At 44.2% G+C, this 23,079-nt stretch overlaps 1 protein-coding gene across 3 annotated transcripts in view; it reads left to right on the forward strand.

Moving 5' to 3' along the window:
* The first annotated feature begins 7,904 nt into the window (after nt 1-7,904).
* Nucleotides 7,905-23,079, forward strand: part of Pacc1 (proton activated chloride channel 1) — a 39,439-nt gene continuing 24,264 nt past the window's right edge. For 2 of the 3 annotated variants that reach the window (XM_026387479.2, XM_077802733.1), the window contains exons 1-2: nt 7,934-8,063; nt 11,014-11,110. In XM_026387479.2, coding sequence (XP_026243264.1) covers nt 8,028-8,063; nt 11,014-11,110 — 133 coding nt within the window. In that variant the 5' untranslated portion in view covers nt 7,934-8,027. Of the gene's footprint in view, nt 8,064-11,013; nt 11,111-23,079 lie in introns of all 3 variants that reach the window. The other variant, XM_077802732.1, reaches the window with a different exon arrangement.

Consider the following 23,079-nt stretch of genomic DNA (forward strand, 5'->3'; position numbering starts at 1 on the left):
AGCGCGCAGCGCTGGGCGAGGAAGGCCCGCGGCAGGGCCCGCGCGCTCCCGCCCCGCCGCCCGCCCAGGGCCGCCCCGAGGGCGGGGACCCCCCAACCCCCGCCTCCCCGGCGCTACTGCTCCGCGCAGCGCAGCGGGGCCACCCGCCTTCTGGAAACTTGGGAAGTAGGATGACAACCCCTGCTCCTTACCCCAAACTACCCACTGAAAGTTAGCACACAACGACAGATGTCAGTGTAGCTCCTTCATTAGGTTCACTTATGAAGGACACTTATCAGCACCTAGGCTGTTATATTTTAAAAATAGAACCCCAATTTTATTAATTCGCTTTTACTTCTCCCTTTCCCCCCAACCCCCTCTCCTTGTAGTTAAATGTTGAGTCCCCAAAAGGATTTTTGCAAAGTGTAGGGCACAACACAAGCGTGTAATAAAAGGTAACATTTGTACAAAGCTAAGGTCACTGAATTATTCAGAAAGTATTTTTTAAGGTCCTTCATGTACCATGTTACTGGTGACCCATCATTGGTTAGGACAGACCCATGCCTACCCGGAGCTTACATTCTATAGGCAGTCATGAAGTTAGCTAGGTAAGTAGTATGTTAGGTAATAAATACTAGGGAGAAAAATAAAGCAGGTCAAAGGAATTGGGAAGTGCGAGTTGCCGCCTTAAGTAGGCTGACCTGGGAAGACCCTATTGAGGAATCTGTATAAAAATCTTCTGGAGGTGAAGGAGGGAGCCCTGGGGGAAAGAGCAATCTCTGCAAAGGACCAAGTGCCTAAATGCTGGAGAAGGAGAATGCCCCACCTCCTGGAAGAACAGCAAGGAGGGAAGACCATGGGAAATGAGGTCCAGGAGGTAGCAGAGTAAGGTGAGTGGGTGGAAGTGGAATCTATGGAACCTCACAGTGTATTTTTAAAATACATGGTCTTTTATTCAGAGTGAGTGAAACAGAAGAATAAATTGAAGTGTTAACCAAATAACTCTGGCTATTATGCTGAAAATGGACAGAAGCAAATAAGCCATTGCAATAATCCAGGCAAGTGATGATTGATAGCGGCTTGGACCAGGGGACATGGGGAGAAGTAGCTGGATTTTGGATTTGTTTTGAAGTTGTGGCTGATTGGATTCTCTGGCCAATGGGGTATGAAGGACAGAGACTAGTCATGGGTGATCGCAGGGTTTTGGGCCTGAGCAGCTGGAAAGATGGAGTTGCCAATTACTGAGATAAGAGAAATGGTAGGAGGAGCAGGTTTTAGAGGGAGACCATCAAGATCAGTTTGGAGCTTTTCAGTTTGAGATACATATTAAACATCTAACTGGAAATAGCAAATTGGTAGTTGAATATATGAATCTGGAATTAGGGGAGAGTAATACATTTTGGAATCATTGGTGCATAGATTATATCTAAAAAACCACAGAATTGGATGAGATAGCCAAGGAAATCCATATGGGGAGAGAGAAGGTGGGGACCAAGGCCTCAGCTCTTTGAGCCTGCCAACATTTGGTGGTTGGAAGAACTGGCAAAGGAGACCACAGAAGGGCTTACTGTGTCAGGTACTGGTACCAGCACTTTTATGCATATTAACTCATTTAAGCCTCACTATAGCTCCATCATGTAAAAATTATTATTATCCCCCATTTTTCAGATTCTGAAACTAAAGTGCAGGGACCTAAAGTATCTTGTCCAAGGTCACATAGCAGGTGGCAGAAGCAAGACTCAAGCCCAGGCCACGTGTTCTCAAGTCTGTCCTAACCACCAGGTTATAGCTCCCCTCAGTGTGTGTACTAAATGTTTACACATTTACTTATTCAACAGAATGGGCTTCTGGAGTAGAATGACCTTAACAGGATCTGTCTACTAGGCCCTCTGAATCTCAACTGTGGCCTCAGTGACATGCCAGCCTGCCCTTTTCATAGGATTGTGTTGAAACTAACAATGATAATGGATATGGAAGGTTACGTAAGCTTTGCTGTACATGACACAGGACCTCTGGATTAGAAGAGGCCCTTCTAAGTCCCTGGGGTAGAATGGCATGGCCCTTTACAGCATCTGTACCACAGAGTGTGCTGCCTCACTGCCCAAGTCCTTTCTTTTTCTATAGGGTGCGTCAGGACCTTTGTTAAGTCAAAAGATCCTACTGTAATTTCTACTGATCACATGTAGCTGCCTCCTCCTTGGGGTGCTGAGAAAGCATATAACTGAATAATACGTTCATATGCCCTTGGTTTCTCTAGTTGTCCCCCACCGTCCACCAGTTGTCCTTTCTTTCATTCTTTCTTTTGTTGTTTTTTGTTCGGTACCAGGGATTAAACCCAGGGGCACTTAACCACTGAGCCACATCCCCAGACTTTTTTATTTTTTATTTTGAGACAGGGTCTTGCTAAATTGCTTAGGGACTCGCTAAATTGGTGAGGCTGACTTTGAAATTGGGATCCTCCTGGCTCAGCCTCCCAAGCCGCTGGGCTTACAAGCATACACCACCACACCTGGCCCAGTTGTTCTTTTCTACTTGAACCCAGATTCATTTTTTCAAACCACTTGGAATCAGTCAGCCACCTTCAAGGAAAATAGAAATTATTCTTAGCAAAGCAGAATGGCTGTGATATAGGTAGTAAGTTACATAGATGATGGAAGAGGCCAAGACAACAACCCCAAAGCAAACTAGAGAAGAGCAACAGAAGAAAGTCACCATCCAGTGGGAGGGAGGAGGTGGTATTTAGTACCAGGCTCCTGCAGCTTGGGTCACTTGGCAGAAGCTAGACTGATATGAAGCTGTTGTGTAGTGCATGAAGTCACAGAAGAGCTGCTGCCAGAGGCAGGGAAGGGCCTAGCAGTTGTATTTGAAGGCAAAGAGGAGAGTGCAGAGGAAAACCCTGGCTTTTCCCTTATCATGACACCTTCTAATCTCTGGCAATACTTCCTTGACCTAACTCTCTGGAAACCAAGCACATGGGGCCAGTTCCTGCAACCTGCAGCTGAACAGGAGAGGGGAAAAATGGATCCGAGAATAAATAAGCCCAGGATCAGCTCAACCCAATCCCCAGTTTCTGACCCCTGCCTACCTCTCTGATCACACTGCCTTCTCCAATTGCACTGCCTCCTGCTTGTGCTTCAGCCTAGGGCCTTTGTACTGTGCCCATGCTCTCTGCCAGGGGATGCAGAACATCATGTGCTGGCCCCTTGTCATTCAGGTCTCAAAAGTAGCTACCATCATAAGGTCTCTCTCTCTTTCATGAGGCCTCCCTTAATGTTGCTTAGATAAATTAGTGTACCCCACTCATAGCTGCTGTCATGCCCTATCCTATCTATTTTTTTTTTTTTAGGTACCCAAGATTGGACTCAGCCCTTTTTATTTATTTATTTTTTTTTAGAGATAGGGTCTTGGTAAGTTGCTGAGAGCCTCACTAAGTTGCTGTGGCTGGCTTTGAACTTGCAATCTTCCTTCCTCAGCCTCCTGAGCCCCTGGGATTATACGTGTGTGCCACAGTGCCCAGTTTTATTTTCTTTTGAGCTTTTATTGCTAGGTGAGATTGTTTTTGTTTGTTTAGTCAACGACTATTTGAACAACTAGTAAAAGAAGAACACCATCAAAGGTACTGGGATTCAGCAGTGCACAAAGAATACCACCTTCAATGGGGGAGGGGAGAAGGGACAGGGGACTGGAGGGAAAAGAGCAGGGAATCATGCACTGAAATCGAATTCCATGCATGTATGCGTTTGTTGGGATGAAGCCAACTACTGTGTATAACTATAAAGCTCTAAAAAAGAAAGAGAGGGAGAGAGAAAAAAGAACTCTATCTTCCTAGTGCTTCCACTCTCATGGAGGGAGACTGAAAATAAATGAGTTGATCAGAAGGTGCATGTGTTAGTAAGAAAAGTGGAGTAGAAGGATTGTTGAAAATGGAGTTTGCTGTTTTAATGGGTTTCTCAGAAGAAGGTGATAAGTTGACATTTGGAAAAAGATCTGAAAAGGAGATGAGGAAGTGAGTCATGTGTACATCTATTTCTTTTGAATGTCTAGGTGACTTCTTTTGGATATCCAGTGCAAAGGTGCTAGATTTTTTTTTTTTTTTGTGGTGCTGGGGACTGAACCCAGGGCCTTGTGCATGCAAGGCAGGCACTCTACCAACTGAGCTATACCCCCAGCCTGGTGCTAGATTGAAATGTGCTCAACATCTTGGAGCTGGGGAGTCGGGGAGCATGAGTATTAGGAAAGGTGGGTGCTAGAGGACAGATCCTTTGGGCCTTGTAGGTCACTGTGGAACTTTGGATTTGGAAGGGTTGGAGCAGAGAAGCCCTTTGATCTGACTTTAACAAGCTCTCCCTGGCTGCTCTGTCAGGAAAAACCTACATGGCATCAAGGGTAGAAATAGCCTGGCCGGGAGGCCACGGAAAATAATCAATGAGAAATGCTGGAGTGGGTGGCCATGGCAGAGGCGGTGAAGAGTACTCAGATTCTGAATACATTTTTAAATTAAAGCCATGAGGATTTGCTGATTTAGTTGTGGGATGTGAGGGAAAGGGAGGAATTGAAATGACTCCAAGAATTTTGGCCACAGTGAATTCAAGGATGGGTTTTTTTTTTTTTTTAAGGTTATCAGATTTGATTTTTCTTAAGAGAGAGAGAGAGAGAGAGAGAGAGAGAGAGAGAGAAAGAGAGAGAGAGAGAGAGAATTTTTTTTAATACTTATTTTTTAGTTTTCGGCAGACACAACATCTTTGTTTGTATGTGGTGCTGAGGATCGAACCCGGGCCGCACGCATGCCAGGCGAGCGCACTACCGCTTGAGCCACATCCCCAGCCCAAGGATGGGGTTTAAAACAGTGTGGGGGAACGATGGGAGGAGCAAGTTTGGGGTAAAAAGATTCCCCAGTTTGGCTTTGAACCTTGAGATAACCACTAACACTAATCTACTACTTAACATGTGCCAGATAATGTTCTAAATTCTTCACATCTCAGAGTTCTATGAATTGGTGGTAATGTTCCCACATTACTTGTGGGGTCACTGAAGCACAGGGAAATTAATTTCCCAAGATCACAAAGTCAGGAAGTGGCAGAGCCAAGCCTGAGAACCAGGAGTTCTGGCTACAGGGTTTGTGCTTTCCATAGTTGCGCTCTGCTGCTGCCAGGTGGGCATCAGGGGAGAAGAGGCACAGGAAGCTGGGCAGTGAGCCTGAGCCTCAGGGGAGAGTGGGAGGCTAGAAATCATGCATTTGTATACACTTGGGGACTGTGTTGGTTTCCTAGGCTGCTGCACAGAAGAACCACAAACTAGAAGGCTTTAAAACAACAGGAATTTATTCCCTCAAGGTCTGGAAGCTTTGAAATCAAGGTGTCAACAAGGACATGCACCTAGCTTCTCTTGGCAGCTGGAAATCCTTGGGATACTGCCTATTGTTTGGCCAAGGGATGGAGTCAGGACCTGGGAGTTGGGACTTGTAAACAGCATGTGAATAACTGAAGTCACCTCAGCTTGCAGCTGCATTACTACAACGTCTGCTTCTGTCATGACGTGGTCTTCTCCCTGTGTCTGTCTTCACATTATCTTCCATCATTTTTTATGCACACAGGCTTATTGGGCTAAGGAATCCCTTCACCACACAACACATGGTTAGTGTTCCCACAGGAGTAATTTGTCCAAGTACCTCTGCCAGACAAACCAAAGCGGTAGAGTCATAAGTGACCTTTTGATCTCATCTTAACTAATTACATCTGCAATGACCCTATTTCCAAATTTCTAAGATACTGAAGTCAGAATTTCAACATATTTGGAAGGGACACCATTCAAATCATAGCAGGAATCTCTAGGGTTCAGATGGTAATTCCATCACGAGACTAGAGATGACCACTTCACTAACTCCTAGGGAGTAAGGAGAAAGGAAAAGGCCACTCTGTAACGCTGAGATGAGGGGGAAGTCAGTACAGGAGGCTGAGAAGGAGCAGCAAGCCAGGGAGGAGCAAAGTGGGAGGTGTCCTAGAAACCAGGGAAGAAAGTGTATCACGGAGAAGGGAGGATCAGCTGAGTCCAGTGTCCCTGATAAATCAAGAAAGAGAAACATGGTGAAATGGCATCTGATCTGACAATGCAGAGGTCATTTGGGACCATGATAACCACTGTTCTGTTGGAAAATTTGATTAGTGTGTGCTCCCAAGGGAAGGGGAAGAGAGACCTGGGGACATCAAGGACTGAAAGTTCTACTTTATGGTCTATCTCTGTATACTAGCATGGAAGAGCCACAGAAGCAAGAATATTGGGCTATCATTCATTTGTATACCCCAATGCCTGGCACATTTTATTTATTTTTTGATACTGGGGATTTAACTCAGGGGCACTCGACTGATGAGCCATATTCCCAGCCCTATTTTGTATTTTATTTAGAGACAGGGTTTCACTGAGTTGCTTAGTGCCTCACCATGCTGAGGCTGGCTTTGAACTTGTGATCCTCCTGCCTCAACCTGCAGAACCATTGGGATTTCAGGGGTGCGCCACCACACTCTGCGTCACATTTTATTTTTAAAACTATGTTAAAAATTATATTAATCAGTTAATCTCCTCAAATAAGGGAGACCATCATTTCCCAGTTTAGTCATACCAACAAAGAGCAGAGAGGTACGATAGGACTGAAATAGATTGCTTTAGTTCCTTCCAGTCTAAAATTTTATGATTGTGTGACATGTTCTACCAACCACCTTTGCATGAATGCACTAAAAGATTTAATTAGTTGATTGTTTTAATTGATAAGTGAAATGACTGGTGTTAAGTGTTCTATTCACATTTAACAAATGTGCAGTTGAGTGCTTACAATGTGTTGGGTGCTATACACATTGTCCCATTTAATAGATGTAAGAGCAGAGGGCCTGGGGTTGAGCAGGTTGATCATGAGAGGCATGGGACCTCCCACTGCTAGCTTCAGGAGGCCCAGGATGATCTGATGTGGTTGGTGCTACTGTGCATGTCAGCAGGGAAGAGGCCCAGTGGCCTGAGTGGAGGGGGCTGCAAAGCTGCAGCTGCTCGGGACACAGAGCAGCATTCACTAAGGCATAATAAGCAGCCTCTATCTGCTTCACCACTAAGCAGCTCAGGGTGGCCACTCAGACCAGCTAGCCCCGTATGGGAGATGTGGGTGGTCCTCAAGTCCACCCTCCATAGGGCCAACACCCAATTCTCTGCCACATTTAGGGCTCCCTGCTTCTGCTGTGGTTGAATTACACCTCTGGGTGTTCACTGCAGGAACTCTCTTGGCTCCCATGAAGCCCAGTGAAACAGAGCAGGTTTTAGCAGTTGTGCTGAGGCAGAAACAGGTGAGCTCTGTTCATTGCTAGATTACAGGGTGAGGGGCAGAGCAAGGACAAGAACTAGGACTCCCGACTCCAAGTGGGTGCCTCAGGAATGATGGAAAGAACATGAATTCTGTAGTCTACTCTTGGATATATAATCTTCACTTGATCACACTGTTCTTCTTCCATCCTTTCTGAAACAAGATACCTCAGTTTCCTCATCTGCAAAATAGGGAGAAAAATATTCCTCCTAGAGGGGCCCTTGAAGGATCAAGGGTAGAAAGTGACAATGCTGTGTAACATACAAAGCGCTCTTCCAGACATTTATTGCCGGACCAAGCTTCCGCTTGCAATTATAGATTAGGCGGTCCTACCCATCTGATTTGGCCTCTTTGTTCCACTTACCCTCCCCCTCCAACAGAGAGAGGAAGTGAGAGACAAAGAGGCACGCGCGTTGAAGGCCGGGGGTTTGGCCGGGCCCAGCCAAACACTTGGGCTCCTGTTTCCCAGGGGTGGCGAGGGGCGCCCTGCCAAGAACTACATTTCCCTGCACTTCCTTCGCCCGCCCGGGCGGCTGCAGGAGCGAGGCGCATGCGCCTAGCGCGTCACGCCTGGTGTCTGGGACGCAGCTTCGAACCGGTCTTGCTCTGCGGAGCCGGCAGGTCCCCAGACTGCAGCTGCGGTGCTCACTCCCTGCGTCTCCCGGGCTGTCGCGGACTCAGGTGTACCTTAGCCCTGGTCAGTGCCATGATCCGGCAGGAACTCACCACATCCTACCAGGAGGTATGAGGGAGCAGGGGAAGGAAGGGAGTTTCTTGTGAGGCGGAGGAGCGAGGTCTCGGGATCCTGGGGGTGGGGTGCCGGGGGGCTCGGGCTGCGTGGGGGCATCCGGCTGTGCAGCCAAAGGGCGGGGTGAGCGCGTCCTCAGAGGGTCCCGGGGTGCCGAGGAGCTGCTCAGCAGGAAGGAAGGAAGGAAGCCGGGTGGCGGGCGGCGCGGGTGCCAGCCTCCTCCGGATGCTGCCAGTCGATTGGCCGGGGGATGGAGTCGGGTCCCTGGAGCCGCGACCCGTAACCAGCAGGTGAATGATTAGAGCCCCTTTGGTCCCGGTCCATAGTGCGGCCAGTCGACCGAAGCGAGGTTCTTTGCAACAAGTGGAGTCGGGTGCGTCTTTCTCGCGGCGAGCTCAGATGCGCATTGGGCATCAGCTCTCCTTTAGCTCGAGGCCGCGTGGTCCCCGTGGCTGGTAAATGGCAGGGATCATTATCTCTTGTTTTGGTGGCCGCCTAACTTTGAAAAAAAGTACTTTCACCGACCTTGCTGTTCTCGCTCCTCTCCCTTCAATCTCACCTCCTCCCACGACTTAACAGATCACTTTCTCCAGTTCTTTGTCTCTTGTCTGTCCTGAGTACAAGCTGAGCCTCCAGCTTTTCCTTCAGAGTACTCTTCCTCCTGGCTTCTTAAGCCTGTGGGTGAAACTGCTCTCTCCACCCGAACCTTGGTCATCTTTGGTAATCTTCCTCTCCTGTTCTCCTCCACTGTGCTCCTCTCACTTGCCAAGATTACTCAGGTCCACATCTTCAACTCTTCCTCCAGTTTGTGTCCCTGTGTCTGTTCTAATCACCCGAGTGTGATATTGTGTTACCCCCTCATTCTCCAGTCTCATATTCTCCACATTTGCTTTGAGGGTCTTCCCTGACCCCAGAGCCTTTTCCTTTCACAGCCCTGATGCTGGATCTTCCCAGAACGGGCCAAACTTCTCAGCAAGGATTCAAAACCATGTACAGCTCAACTTTTTATGTATTACTTTGACTATCTCCTCACCCACTTCGGCTTTGGTCATACTAGACACTCACTGTTCACAAATGAATTAGTATATGGAAAGTGCTGAGCTCGGTGTCCTCAGAGAATGACCGGTATAGTTCCTTCTTTAGGGAACTTTGCGGTCCAGATTTAACAGGATCCTGGCTCCACACACAGTCTGCAGTATCTCCTCACCTAACAGGGCTCATAAAATATTTATTAACTTATGGACTGTTATCCCACTTGCAAGGGCAAGGCCACAGGTGAGTCAGTTGCTCACTGGGGGCATTCCCATGGTGGATGATACTCTGAAGTCCCAAGAAGATTGCCCAGATAATGACTTGCATCTTTCTTGCCTGAATCATTTGAGTGGACCTAGCTCTGAGATAGGTGTCTTTGCTGAGAGGAAATTTTGGCTTTGAGGGAAGGGGTAGGCAAGGAGGTGGGCTTATTATGGCTGCAGGTATCAAGAAGGGAACTGGGTAAGAGGATGTTGCTATGTGGGTCAGGATGAATCCAGGTGAAGCTGGGATCATAGAACTTTGAGGCTTCCTGGTTCTAACAACCTCATCTCATTTTGTCCAGTGAGACTCTGGGGTTCCCTTTTGTGGGCTCCTATAGAGGCCTGTATATCATGATGTCTTCCCCAACCTCCCAGCTCTCTCCTTTTTATTTTTTCACTTTGCTTTTTTTTTTTTTTTTTTAATATGATTGGAGGGCTTGAAATTGGAGGTTTTTGCCTGATTCTAAAGGGCAGGGGTGTATGCTTGGTGAAGGAGATGGAAGAGAAACAGATGCATAAGAGTTTTTTTTTTTTTTTTTAACTCAAGTCTCCTGGAGGTGAATTTTTAATTGAAGTACTTTGGAAGTGTTAACACTGTGTACCTGAGAAGCCACTTGGGAAAACTACCCCACTGCCTCCCAATTCAGTGACAGCTCCTCGTCCCAACTCTGACCTCTCCTGCCCTCCCTCCTAATTTTATGGAGACTGGTGATTATCACTGTTATCCTTTCTGTCCTTCTCAGTGGTATAATTTCTCCCCTTTGACAGGTGAGAACACTGATGAAGTGAGATGAGGGTGGCCTGTCACCTGGACTTCCCTTCCCACTTGGTTCTGCCATTTGCAGCCCAAGTCAGTGGACTTTAGCCAGAGTCCTAGAGAGCTCTGACTGCAACTTCACTCTTCCCTTTTCTCTCTCGGCCGACTCAAAGCCACTCTTCCTCTTCCTTTAGGAAGAGGTTGAGCACTTGGGCTTTGGAACTAGACCAACTAGGATTGACTCCTAACTTTTTCTTTCACAAACTTTATGGCCATGGTGTGTGTGGTAGGTTGAAAAAGATATGTTGACATCCTAACTCTGGGTACCTCAGACTGCGATTTTGTTTGAAAATAAGGTCATTTCAGGTTAAGGTAAGGTCAGACTGAAGTAGGATGTGGCCCTAATCCTGCATGACTAGTGCCCTTCAAGATGACCCTGTGAAGACACAAACACAGGGAGAATACCTTGTGAAGATGAAGTAGAGATTGGAAATCAGATTCATCTGTAAGCCAAGGAATGAATTCCAAGGATTGCTGGCTGACATCAGAAGCTAGGAGAGAGGTATGGGATGTATTTCCCCCCATAGCTCTTGGAAGGAACCAACCCTGCCAATATCTTGATATCAAACTCCTAGCCTCCAAGAAATGTGAGAGAAGATAGTCCTGGTGTTTTAAGCCATTCAGTTTGTGGCACTTTGTTACGGAAGTCCTAGGGAACTAAGGAAGTTCCTTGAGTTTTCTGAACTCTATTTTCCTGATTTGTAGATCACACTACATCATGTGGTGTTTTGGGTGACAGTTCAGTGAGTCGCAGCTTCTGCTTTCTTATTTTGGTCTAGAAAAGCAAGGCGGACGCAGCCAACCTGTTCTCCCGCTTTGCTTTTCCCCTTAGCTGAGTGAAGAGTTGGAACAGGTGGTCGAGAACTCAGAGCAGGTGGACGAGCAGGACAAGGAGACAGTCAAAGTCCAAGGTCCAGGTGTCTTGCCAGGTAAGTAGGTCGGGTGCTGAGGGCGGGAGTGTTGGAAATCAGCTGTGTTGATGCTGCGGCTGATGCTGTGACTAGAGGCCCCAGTCTAGGTGCCTTGCTAGCTATTGGAGTGGGGGAGCCCCCTGTCCTGCACCCTGGTGTCAGATCAAGTACTGTCCTGTCCTAGTTCTAAAGCCATGCATATTTAACCAGCATCATGACAGAGGATATGTCTAGGCTGGTACCTACTCTTTCCTAAGGCCAGATCGTTGGATTCAGTGGCAGATGTTTCGAGTCTCTGTTCTTCCATTCTTCCTCCCAGGAAGCTGCTGGCAGGAGAGCCTGTATGTAATATGCCAGTCACTTCCCAGGCGCCTCCAGGAGATCTCATAGGCCCCCAGTGCTTAGATATCAAGGCCTCTGCATACTGCTGCCCAGCTGGGTGAGCCGGGTCCTGTCAGTCAGTGGCCTCTTACTGTAACTGAAAGCTCGGTCCCTGTCCCCAATGCCAATTTAATAATGAGGACATGGTTTTGAGAAAAAAAGGAAAAAGAAGATTTATTGCTTTGTTAGCAAAGGAGAAACACAGGGGCCTTCTGTCCCAAAGGCTTTGACTCTCCCAATCAGGAGGGACAGGGGTGTTTTAAAGACACTCTTTAAGGGTTACATTCCAGGTGTGCTCTGGGCGTCCCGATGGATTTACTTGTTAATTTGGGAGATATTCACGTCTCACATCCTCAGCTGGTGGCATCTCCTTCCTGTATTGGGGTGTGTGCAAGGGCAGTTAACTTGGGGAAGAAAAGATAACACTGTCTCCCAAAAATTCTTAGGGAGGTGGAGAGGGGAGAAGAGAGAAAAAACCATTTTTTTAAAGAAAGAAGCCTTAGAGCAATGGGGTCTGTATTCAGAAGGTGAAGGGACCACGGTTAATCATGGAGCCTCAGCCTCACAGCCATGCCTTATAGTTAGGTTTCACACAGTCGACTCCTCCCTTAGCTTCCATGATGTGACACCTCTTAGGCTGCTTCTTTCAGACTCTTTGAAGCTACCCTCCAGCTCTTGGCTGTTAAATATTTGTCCTAGGCCCTCTTCTCTCTCTAGTGGTCGATTCCCCTAGGCCTGTTCCCTTGCTTCAGTCACAGCTTGCTCATGTTGGCTCTCCTGTTTACCCCTCCAGCCCAGAGGGTGCCCATGAACTCCAGACCTGTATATTCTACGTAGTCAACTGTCCACACCATAGCTCTGCATTTCTTCCTACCCTAGGACCTTTCTGTTATTGTTTTTTTTCTTCTCCCTGGAAATCTCTTCCCTTCTTCACCTAGTTAATGTCCAGTCATTTATCAGCCTTGAGCTTCTCTCACCTCCTGGCCAGATCCTTTCCCATCTTCCAACACACCCCTGCTTTGCAGCTGTTGCTGCTAGAGTAGTTTGTTTGACTCATATCTGTCTCTTCCCCTACACTGAAACTCCATGAGGGCAGGCAAGAGTCTGTTTTGTTCACCACCTTGGCTCTGACCACTCAGTAAAGATTTATGGAGTGAGTAGAGCCCCGGCAGGACTGTAGCCTCTTGGTGGGTTGGGGAAAGTGGAGTTTTCTTCCTTTGATTCCTGTATTTTGGGGGGAGGAGAATGGAATGTGGAATTCCTTGATTCTACCTGCTGTTAAGTCAGAGAAGACTGTCGCAGGAAGGAAGCTGGAAATGCAGCTGATGTCCCCTGACTGCTTCCACAGTGTCAGCTTCTGTCACACCCATTGCCACGTTTAATTTTCTTAACAACCTTGTGAGGTGGTTATTATTTTATAAATGAGGGCCTGAGATCTCTCTGAGCCTCAGGGAGATTAAGTAAAGCAAGACTGAAATGAGCTCTGTCTGACTCCAAGCTTCTACTCTACCAGTGGTTTTTTTGTTTTGTTTTGTTTGCATTACTGGGGAATGATCCCAGGCCTCATGCATACTAGGGAAGTATTCTATCACTGAGCTGCATATCAGCTCTTTTTATTTTTATTTTTGACACAGGGTCTTGCTAAGTTGCTCAGGCTGGCTTTGAACTTGTGATCCTCCTGCCTCAGCCTCCTGACTAGCTGGGATTACAGGATGCATCACAATACTGATTGGGGGGGTTCTTTAATTGACACTTAATTATGCATATTTATGAGTTACAAGGTAAGGTTTGAATACCTGTATACAAATGATAATGACCATACCATAGTTATTAGCATGTCACTTCATACGTATTTACTATTTCTTATAGGTAGAGCATTAAAAAATCTCTTCTACTGAGTTGGGTAGAAGTGACTCCACCCATGATCCATGTACTCCAGAGGCAGAGGGAGGGGGTGCTCACCAGTTTGAGACTAGCTTGGGCAACTTAGCGAGACCCTGTCTCAAAAATTAAAAAAAAAAAAATAAGGAGCGGGGGAGCTGAGAGTCTATCTTAGTGGTAAAGCACCCCTGAGGGGTTCAATCTCTAGTACCAAAAGAGGACGAAAAATTGAAACGAAATATAAACAAAACCCTCACCAGGTATGGTGGCGCATGCCTGTAATTCCAGAGACTCAGGAGGCTGAGATAGGAGAATCATGAGTTCAAAGCCAGCCTCAGCAACTTAGCGAGGCACTTGCAACTCAGTGTGACCCTGTCTCTAAATAAAATATAAAAAAGGGCTGGGGATATGGCTCAGTGGTTAAGCACCCTTGAGTTCAAGTCCCAGTACTAAAAAAAAAAAAAAAAAAAAAAAAAAAAAAAAAAATCCCTCTTGCTGTTTTGAGTGCATAGCATTTTAATGTTAACTTAAGAGTCACCCTGCTATGCAAGAGGATATAAGTAGAAGAGGAAGTTATTCCTCTTCTACTTATATCCTCTTGACCTACCTCTCCCCACTTTCCCTGTCCTCATCTCTGGTAACCTCTATTCTGTTCTCTACTTCTGTGAGTTTAGCCATTTTAATTATTTATTATTATTTTTTAAAAAATATGTTTATTCTAATTTATTATACATGACAGCAGGATCCATTTTAATTCATAGTACACATATAGAGCACAATTTTTTATTTCCCTGGTTGTACACAAAGTAGCGTCACACTATTTGTGTCTTCATACATGTACTTAGGGTAATGATGTCCATCTCATTTCATCATTTTTTGTACTTCCATATCCCCTTCCTTTCCCTCTCTCCCTATTGGCCTATCAGAGTTCCTCCATTCTTCCCATGCTCCCTTCTGCCACCCCCGTTATGGATTAGCATCCGCATATCAGAGAAAAACTCCGTCTTTGTTTTTTTTGGATTGGGAACTTCACTTAGCATGATATTCTCCAACTCCATTCATTTACCTGCAAGTGCCATGATTTTATTCTTTTTTAATGCTGACTAATATTCCATTGTGTATGTATACCACAGTTTCTTTATCCGTTCATCTATTGATAGTCATCTAGGTTGGTTCCACAATTTAGCTGAATTGAATTGTGCTGCTATAAACATTGATGTGGCTGTGTCACTGTGGTATGCTGTTTTTAAGTCCTTTGGGTATAAACCGAGGAGTGGGATAGCTGGGTCAAATGTTTTTTCCATTTCCATTTTTCCAAAGAATCTCCATACTCTTCCAGATTGGTTGCACCAATTTGCATTTCCACCTGCAATGTATGAGTGTACCTTTTCCCCCACATCCTCGCCAACATTTATTGTTGTTTGTATTCTTAATAGCTGCCATTTTGACTAGAGTAAGATGAAATCTTAGTTTTGATTTGCATTGCTCTAATTGCTAGAGATGCTGAATATTTTTCATATATTTGTTGATTGATTGTATATCATCTTCTGATAAGTGTCTCTTCAGGTCCTTAGCCCATTTATTGATTGGGTTATCGGTTTTTTTTTGATAAGTTTTTTGCGTTCTTATATATCCTAGAGATTAGTGCTCTATCTGATGTGTGTGTGGTAAAAATTTGCTCCCATTCTGTAGGTTCTCTCTTCACCTCAATGGTTGTTTCTTTTGCTGAGAAGAAGCTTTTCAGTTTGAATCTATCCCATTTATTGGTTCTTGATTTTATTTCTTGCACTATAGAGTCTTATTAAGGAAGTCAGGGCCTAATCTGACATGATGAAGATTTGGGTCTACTTTTTCTTCTATTAGGTGCAGGGTCTCTGGTCTAATTCCTAGGTCCTTGATCCACTTTGAGTTGTGTATTGTGCATGGTGAGAGATAAGGGCTTAATTTCATTTTACTGCATATGGATTTCCAGTTTTCCTAGCACCATTTGCTGAAGAGGCTATCTTTTATCCAATATATGTTTTTGGTGCCTTTGTCTAGTATGAGATAATTGTATTTATGTGGTTTGTCTCTGTGTCCTCTATTCTGTTCCATTGGTCTATAAGTCTATTTTGGTTCCCACTATCATGCTGCTTTGTTATTATTGCTCTGTAGTATAAAGTCTTGTATAGTGATGCCACCTGCTTCACTCTTTTTGCTAAGGATTGCTTTGGCTATTCTGGGTCTCTTGTTTTTCCAGATGAATTTCATGATTGCTTTTTCTATTTCTATGAAGAATGTCATTGGAATTTTGATTGAAATTGCATTAAATTCGCATAATGCTTTTGGTAGTGTGGTCATTTTGACAATATTAATTCTGCCTATCCAGGTAGATCTTTTCATCTTCTAAGGTCTTCTTTAATTTCTTCTTTTAGCAATCTGTAGTTTTCATTGTAGAGGTCTTTCACCTCTTTCGTTGATTCTCAAGTATTTTATTTTTTTTGAGGGCTATTGTAAATGTGGTAGTTTTCCTAGTTTCTCTTTCGGAGGATTTGTCACTGATATACAGAAATGCCTTTGATTTATGGGTGTTGATTTTATATCCTGCTACTTTGCTGAATTCATTTATTAGTTCTAGAAGTTTTCTGGCGGAATTTTTTGGATCCTCTAAGTATAGAATCATGTTGTCGGCAAATAGTGATAGTTTGAGTTCCTCTTTTCCTATCCGTATCTCTTTAATTTCTTTTGTCTGTCTAATTGCTCTGGCCAGAGTTTCAAGAACTATGTTAAATAGAAGTGGTGAAAGAGGGCATCCCTGCCTTGTTCCAGTTTTTAGAGGGAATGCTTTCAGTTTTTCTCCATTTAGAATGATGTTGGCCTGGGGCTTAGCATAGATAGCTTTTACAATGTTGGGATATGTTCCTGCTATCCCTAGTGAGGTTAGCCATTTTAGTCCACATATGAGTGAGATCATATGGTATTTGTTTTTCTGGGCCTGGCTTCTTTCACTTAACATAATGTCTTCTAGATCTGTCCACGTTGTCACGAATGATGGATCTCATTCTTTCAACAACTGAATAGTATTTCATTATGGATATATACCAATCTTATTCTTTATTAATCTGTCATTGGACATTTAGATTGATTCCAGATTTTGGCTACTGTGTAAGCATGGGAGTCCAGATATCTCTGACACAATGATTTCATTTTCTTTGTGTGTGTATGCATTAGTGGTGTTGCTGGATCACGTAACAATTTTCTTTTCAGTTTTTTGAGGAACCTCCACACTGTTTTCTGTATGGCTGTTCTAATATACTTTTCCACCATGCCCAGCTGGATCTGAAATTTTCATTACTGATTCAGTCTTGTTATTGGTTATTGATCTGGCTTTGCATTTCTTCATGATTGAATCTTGGTAGGTTTTTTTTTTTTTAATATTTATTTTTTAGTTATCGGCGGACACAACATCTTTGTATGTGGTGCTGAGGATCGAACCCGGGCTGCACGCATGTCAGGCGAGTGCACTACCGCTTGAGCCACATCCCCAGCCCCAATCTTGGTAGTTTTTTTGTGTTTGGGAATTTGTCCATCTTTTCAAGGTTTTCCAATTTGTTGGCATTACAGTTGTTCATAGCAGTGTGTGATGATCCTTTATATTTTTGTAGTATCAGTTATACTATCTTCTCCTTTTTTTTTTTTTTTTTTTTTGTACTGGGGATTGAAACCATGGCACTTAACCACTGAGCCACATCCCCAGCCCTTTTCTACTTTTTATTTTGCCACAGGTTCTCGATAAGTTGCTGATGCTGGTTTTGAATTTATGATCCTCTGCCTCAGCCTCCTGAGCATCTGGGATTACAGGCATGTGCCCCCACATCCAGCTGTACTGTCTTTTTTTTTTTTTTTTTAATCTCTGATTTTGAGTCTTTTTTCCCCTTAATCTAGCTAAAGGTTTTTGTTTATCTTTTCAGAAAATCAAATTTTCTTTTAATTCATCTTTTAGATTATTTCTTTAGTGTCTATTTTATTTATTTCTGCTGTGATCTCTGTTATTTCTTTCCTCCTGGTTTTGGATTAGGTTAGTTTTTGTACCTTTAGTCTTTTGAAGTAACATGAAGCAGTGTACTTGGATTTTTTCTACTTTTGAGGTAGGTATATGTTAAAAACTTTCCTCTTTAGCTTTATCCCACAGATTTGGTGTGTTGTGTTTCCATTTTCATTTGTCTCTAGAAAATTTAAAATTGCCTTTGTAATTTTATTCTTGGTCCATTGGTTGCTCCAGGAGCATATGGTTTCATTTCCATGCATTTGTGAAATTTCCAAAGTTCCCTCTGTTACTAATTTCCAGTTTTAGATTATTGTAAAAAATAATACTTGAAGCTGGGTGCAATGGTGCACACCTGTAATCCCAGTGGCTTAGGAAACTGAGGCAGGAGGATCGAGAGTTCAAAGCCAGCCTCAGCAACTCAGTGAGGCTCTAAGCAACTCAGTGAGACCCTGTCTCTAAAATACAAAATAGGGCTGGGGATGTGGCTCAGTGATCCAGTGCCTATCAGTTTAATCTTTGGTATAAAAAAAAAAAACAAAACAAAACTGGAAATGAGTAGGTCTTCTTAAATTTGTTAGACTTGTTTTGTGGCCTAACGTAAGAGCCATCCTTGAGAGTATTTCATAAGCTGTTGAGAAGAATGTGTATTCCGTAGCTGTTGTACAGAATGTTCTAGAAATGTCTGTTAGGTCCATTTGGTCTAGAGCGTGGTGTAAATGCAATGTTTCTTGTTGATTTTCTGTCTGGATGATCTGTCCATTGCAAAGAGTGGGATGTTGAAATCCCACAGCACTCCATTTCTTCCTTCAAATCTAATAACGTTTGCTGTATATATTTACCCTCATGTTGGATACACACACACACACACACACACACACACACACATGCATATTTGTTATATCCTTTTGCTGAATTAATTACATGATTCTATAATGACCTTCTTTTTAGTTTTTGATATGAAGTCTGTGTGATCTGATAAATATAGCTACTCCTGCTTTTTTTTTTTTTTTTTTGGTTTGTATGGAATCTTTTTCCATCCCTTCACTTTAATTTTTTTTTTTTTTTTTTTTTTGTGGTGCTGGGGATTGAACCCAGAACCTTGTGCAGGTAAGGCAAGCACTCTACCAACTGAGCCATATCCCTAGCCCCAGCCTTTCACTTTCAGTCTATGTGAGGTTTATTTATTTATTTAAACAGGCAAAGTGAGTCTCTTTTAGGCAACATGTAGTTGAAGTGTTTTTAATCCATTGGTTTATTCTGTCTCTTAGATAATTTACTCCATTTACATTCCAGATATTATTGAGGGATACGGACTTACCTCCTGCCATTTTGTTCATTGTTTTCTAGGTCTTTTGTTTCTTCTTTGAAGTTTTCTTTAGTGATAAGGTTTGGTTTCATTTTCTTTCTCATTTTTGTATTGGCTGTACTTTTTTGTGTGTGTGTATGTCTGTGGTTACTTTTGAGACTTACATAAATACTCTCATAAAAGACTGTTTTACACTGATAACTTTGGCTGCATACAAACAGATTTTTATTCCCCCCCTTACAATTTGTAATTTCTTTGCCTTTAATTCCCATCTTTTTTTGTGTGTGTATTCCTTAACTTTTTGCAGCTATTGTTTCTGTTGACCATTTTGTCTTCTAACCTTCCTCCTAAAGATTTGAAAGTTTAAATAGTGTATTGTAAAGGAGTGTGCTGAATTTGATCATGTATTTATCTCTATTGGCAGGTTTTGTACTTTTTTATGTTTTCATGGTTCTAATTATTGTCCCTTCACTTCTGTGTGAAGCAGTCCCTTAAGTATTTCTTGCAAGGTCAGGCTAGTGGTGGTGAGTTCTTTCAAGGTCAGGCTAGTGGTGGTGAGTTCTTTCTGGGAAGAATTTTGTATCTCCTTCATTTCTGAAGAAGAGCTTTACCAAGCCTAGTCGTCTTGGCTGGCAGTTTTGTCTTTCAGCACTCTGACTATATCATCCCATTCTTTCCGGGACTGCAAGGGTTCTGCTGAGAAATTTGCTGTAATCCTAACGGGGTGTCTTTAGATGTGACTTGACCTTTAGTTTCCCTTGTTGCTGTTACAGTTCTTAGTCTTTGACTGTTGACAGTTGCTTATAGTGTTCTTTGAAGAGGACCTCTTTGGATTGACTCTAATTTGGGTCTTTTGATGGATTTGCATATTCATATCTTGCCCAAGACTTGGGCAGTTTTCAGCTATTATTTCATTAAATATGCTTTCTTGCCTTGCTCCATCCCTCATACTCTGGAATTTCCACAATGTGAATATTTGTTTGCTTAATGGCTTTCTGTGGGTCCTGAGGCTTTCTTTGTTCTTTTTTCTTTTCCTTTTCATCCTGAGTTATTTCAAAAAACATATCTTTGAGTACAGAAATTATTTCTTCTGTTTGATCTAGTCTGTTGTTTGCACTGTCTCTTGTATTTTTTTTTTATTTATTGAGTTCTTCAGCTCCAAGTTTTTTTTTTTTTTTGGGGGGGGTTTATTTGTTTGTTTGTTTTAAATGATACCTGGTTTCTTATACAAAATTGAATAGTTTACTGACTTCACTGAATTGCCTACCTGTGTTGTCTTGTTGAGTTTTCTTAGGATCATAATTTGGAATTCCTTTTGAGGCAGTTCATAAATTGACTTTTCTTTGTGGTCAGTGACTGGAGAACTGATCTTTGGTGGTATCTTGCCTCCTTGCTTATTCATGTTTCCCTGTATTGGTATCTGTGCATCTGGTGGGGCTGTTGTCTCTTCTGGTTTTATGAAGTGGCTTTCACAGGGAAAGACTTATGCCTGTAGAAGAGCCCTAAGGTGTCACTGGATAGAGTTATTGGTTTTGGTTCCAGGTAGCGGCTGTTCTTCAGCAGCAGTCAACATCAGAGATGCCTGCGAGTGCCTGGGGGTCTAGCCTGCAGGAGACGGTGCAGCTGCTCCACCATGTCAGGTGCAGTCTCTGGCTGCAGGTTGAGGTCACCATAGGGTCCTGGGGAACAGGGGCTGATTGACCTCTGCCGGCTGGTGTATGACCTTCTACATGCTGGAGGCAGGAGTTGGACCAGTGTTTCAAAAATTTTTATTCTTTATGAGCATGTATTAACTCATAAGAATAAAAATTAACGTATTAAAGTAGTTCAGTGTGATATTTCCATACATGCATAGAGTGTGCCCTGATCAAATCCAGTCTCCCTTTCTACCACCCTTCCTGTCCCACCCACTCCTCTCACCCTTTCCAGTTCCTAGTAAGCACAATTCTACTTTCAGGCTGACTTTTTGTAGTTTCCGCATATGAGAGAGACCATGCAGTAATTCTCTTTCTGAATAGTGCCACCATGAACATGGACATGCGGGTATCTCATTGGTACGCTGATTTCATTTCCTTTGGGTATAAACCCAAAAGTGAATAGTGGGACCAGAGGGTAGACCTGTTTTAGTTTTTTCTTGTTTGTATGCCCTTTATCTCTTTCTCCTGCCTGATTGCTCTGGCTAAAACTTCTAGTTCTATATTAAATTAGCACAGTGAGAGTAGCACCCTCTCTTGTTCCTGGTCTTAGAGGAAGTGCATTCTGTTTTTTCCCATCAGGATGGTCTTCACTATGGTTCTGTTACATGTAGCCTTTCTTATGTTGAGTTACCATCTCTATACCTAATTTGTTCAGGACTTTTATCATGGAGGGATATTGAGTTTTATCAGCTGTTTTTCTGTATGTATTGAGCTGATGTGATTATAGACTTCATTCTGTTGATATGGTGAGTTGTATTCATTGATTTGCATCTGTCAAACCATCCCTGCATCCCTGGAATGAAACAGCTTTGGTCATGGTAAATGATCTTTTGGATGTCCCGGTTGAATTCTGTTTGCTAGGATTTTGTTGAGAATCTTGTGCACATCTCGGGTATTGGTCTCTAGTTTTGTTTATTGTCCTTCCCTAATTTGGATAACACTGTAATGCTGGACTCAGTGAATTCAAAAGTGTTCCCCCCCTTTCAATTCTATGGAAAGTTTGAAAGAACTATTGATTTCTTTGGAATTTATTGGTAGAAAGTTATTTTTTTTTTTAATGTCACATCCCCCTCCCCCCCTTTTCCCCCTCATTTCTTGTGCTCCTGCCTTGAGACTTGTGCATGTGGTGGATCAGGTGTTTCTACCACAGTCATGGGCTAACCTGAGTAATCACACGGTTGACGGTGTGCTTTGGGGTGTCAGTTTGTGAGGTGTTGGTTTTGAATCTAGCTTCAATTCAAATGCAGTCTGCATTCAGCTTCTTTGGGTATGTAATGAGTTTGGGCACAGTGTGTATTGTGATGGAGTTGGAGAGACCCCTTTCCCTGTGGGCCATGCAAGAGTAGTGACATTCTAGCAATTCAGCCGGGCGGGTGCTGACTGTGTGGCTGTTCTTTGGTGGCAGTGGTGGCCCCTGTCAGGTGATGGGGGTTTCTGGCATTGTTGATGCGCTCTCTCCTACTGCGAGGGCCTCTGGCATTGGCGTCCTTGGCAGTGGTGAGGGCCCAAAGCACTGTCTTCTGACAGTCATTGGTGTGGGTCCAGACACTGCCCAGGGAGAGGCTGTGAGAACTGCAGGACCCCTTCTGTGGCACCCACACCCAGTCAGGACAGCGGTGTGGTCAGACGAGGTGCGCGTGGGGGCAGGACAGCAGTGGGAAGCCTGGTGTTCCTCTCTCCTGCTCTTGGTGGCAATGGCTACCTGTGAGTGGGACCTTGGCTAGAACTGGGTAAAGTTCTCTCAGGGTCCCCTTTTGGCAGCGTCACCTGGAGTCAGGTGACAGCTGGGGTTGCAGAGTTGCTCAAGGCACCCTCAGCACAGTCCTGTGGGCAGGGCAGCAGCGGGGGGCCCTTCCTGCTGTATCAGAAACCATGCTGTGTGAGGAGGGGATGCAGGACTGGAGTGCTCCCTGCCTTACAATCCTGGTGTTGGCCCAAGTTCACACTCAGCTGGCCATGCTGCTGGTCTGCGCTCCCGGATCTCCTGGTTCTTGAGGCTGACACTCTCCATTCCCTTCCATGCTGCCCCATCCATCTCCTATGTGCAGGGCACGGCAAGGGTCACAGTCGCTGTTTATTTGCTGGGCCACACCAGGTTCTTGGACAACTACCCCTCGGCTTTCTCACATTTAGAGCAGTCCAAACTCAGACAATAGCTCCCTGCTTGAAGATGGCCCTGGCTACAGCCCCCTGGGGGTTCACTGGGAGGTGATGTGACATCCTCCTCCAAAGCAAGGCTGCTGTGTAGACTTCAGGTTATTTACCTAAGTGGACTGCAAGCTGCTTAGATAAGGGTTGCGGACCTTTCCAGTAACTAGTGCTGCCTGCCTCACACTGAAGAGAGTTAACTGGGACTCTCCTTCCCTCATGCCCCTGAAGAGGAAATACTTGCCCCTGGAATTGTGTGGTGGCAGCTGCTGGTGTATTTTGTTTTTCTTCCTGTGTCTTATCCTAGATCTTTGGATCCTACCAAGTTCTAGTCTCCCTCTTGCTGTGTTCTTCCGTGATCATTTACTTCAAAGGGGCCACCTTGTCCTTCTGACCTGTGGCTTTAAGACAACATTCTAAGTGTCCTTTGATTAGAGCCCAGTATGTAAAAGGTAGTGGTGAGATTGCCTCCCACTCTGACCGTAGGCACTGTGGCCAGAGCCCTAAGACTTCAGGGAGAATAGTTTGAAATCCCTGTGTATCAGTT

This window comes from Urocitellus parryii, chromosome 9 (assembly GCF_045843805.1).
Source record: "Urocitellus parryii isolate mUroPar1 chromosome 9, mUroPar1.hap1, whole genome shotgun sequence".
Taxonomy (NCBI): domain Eukaryota; kingdom Metazoa; phylum Chordata; class Mammalia; order Rodentia; family Sciuridae; genus Urocitellus; species Urocitellus parryii.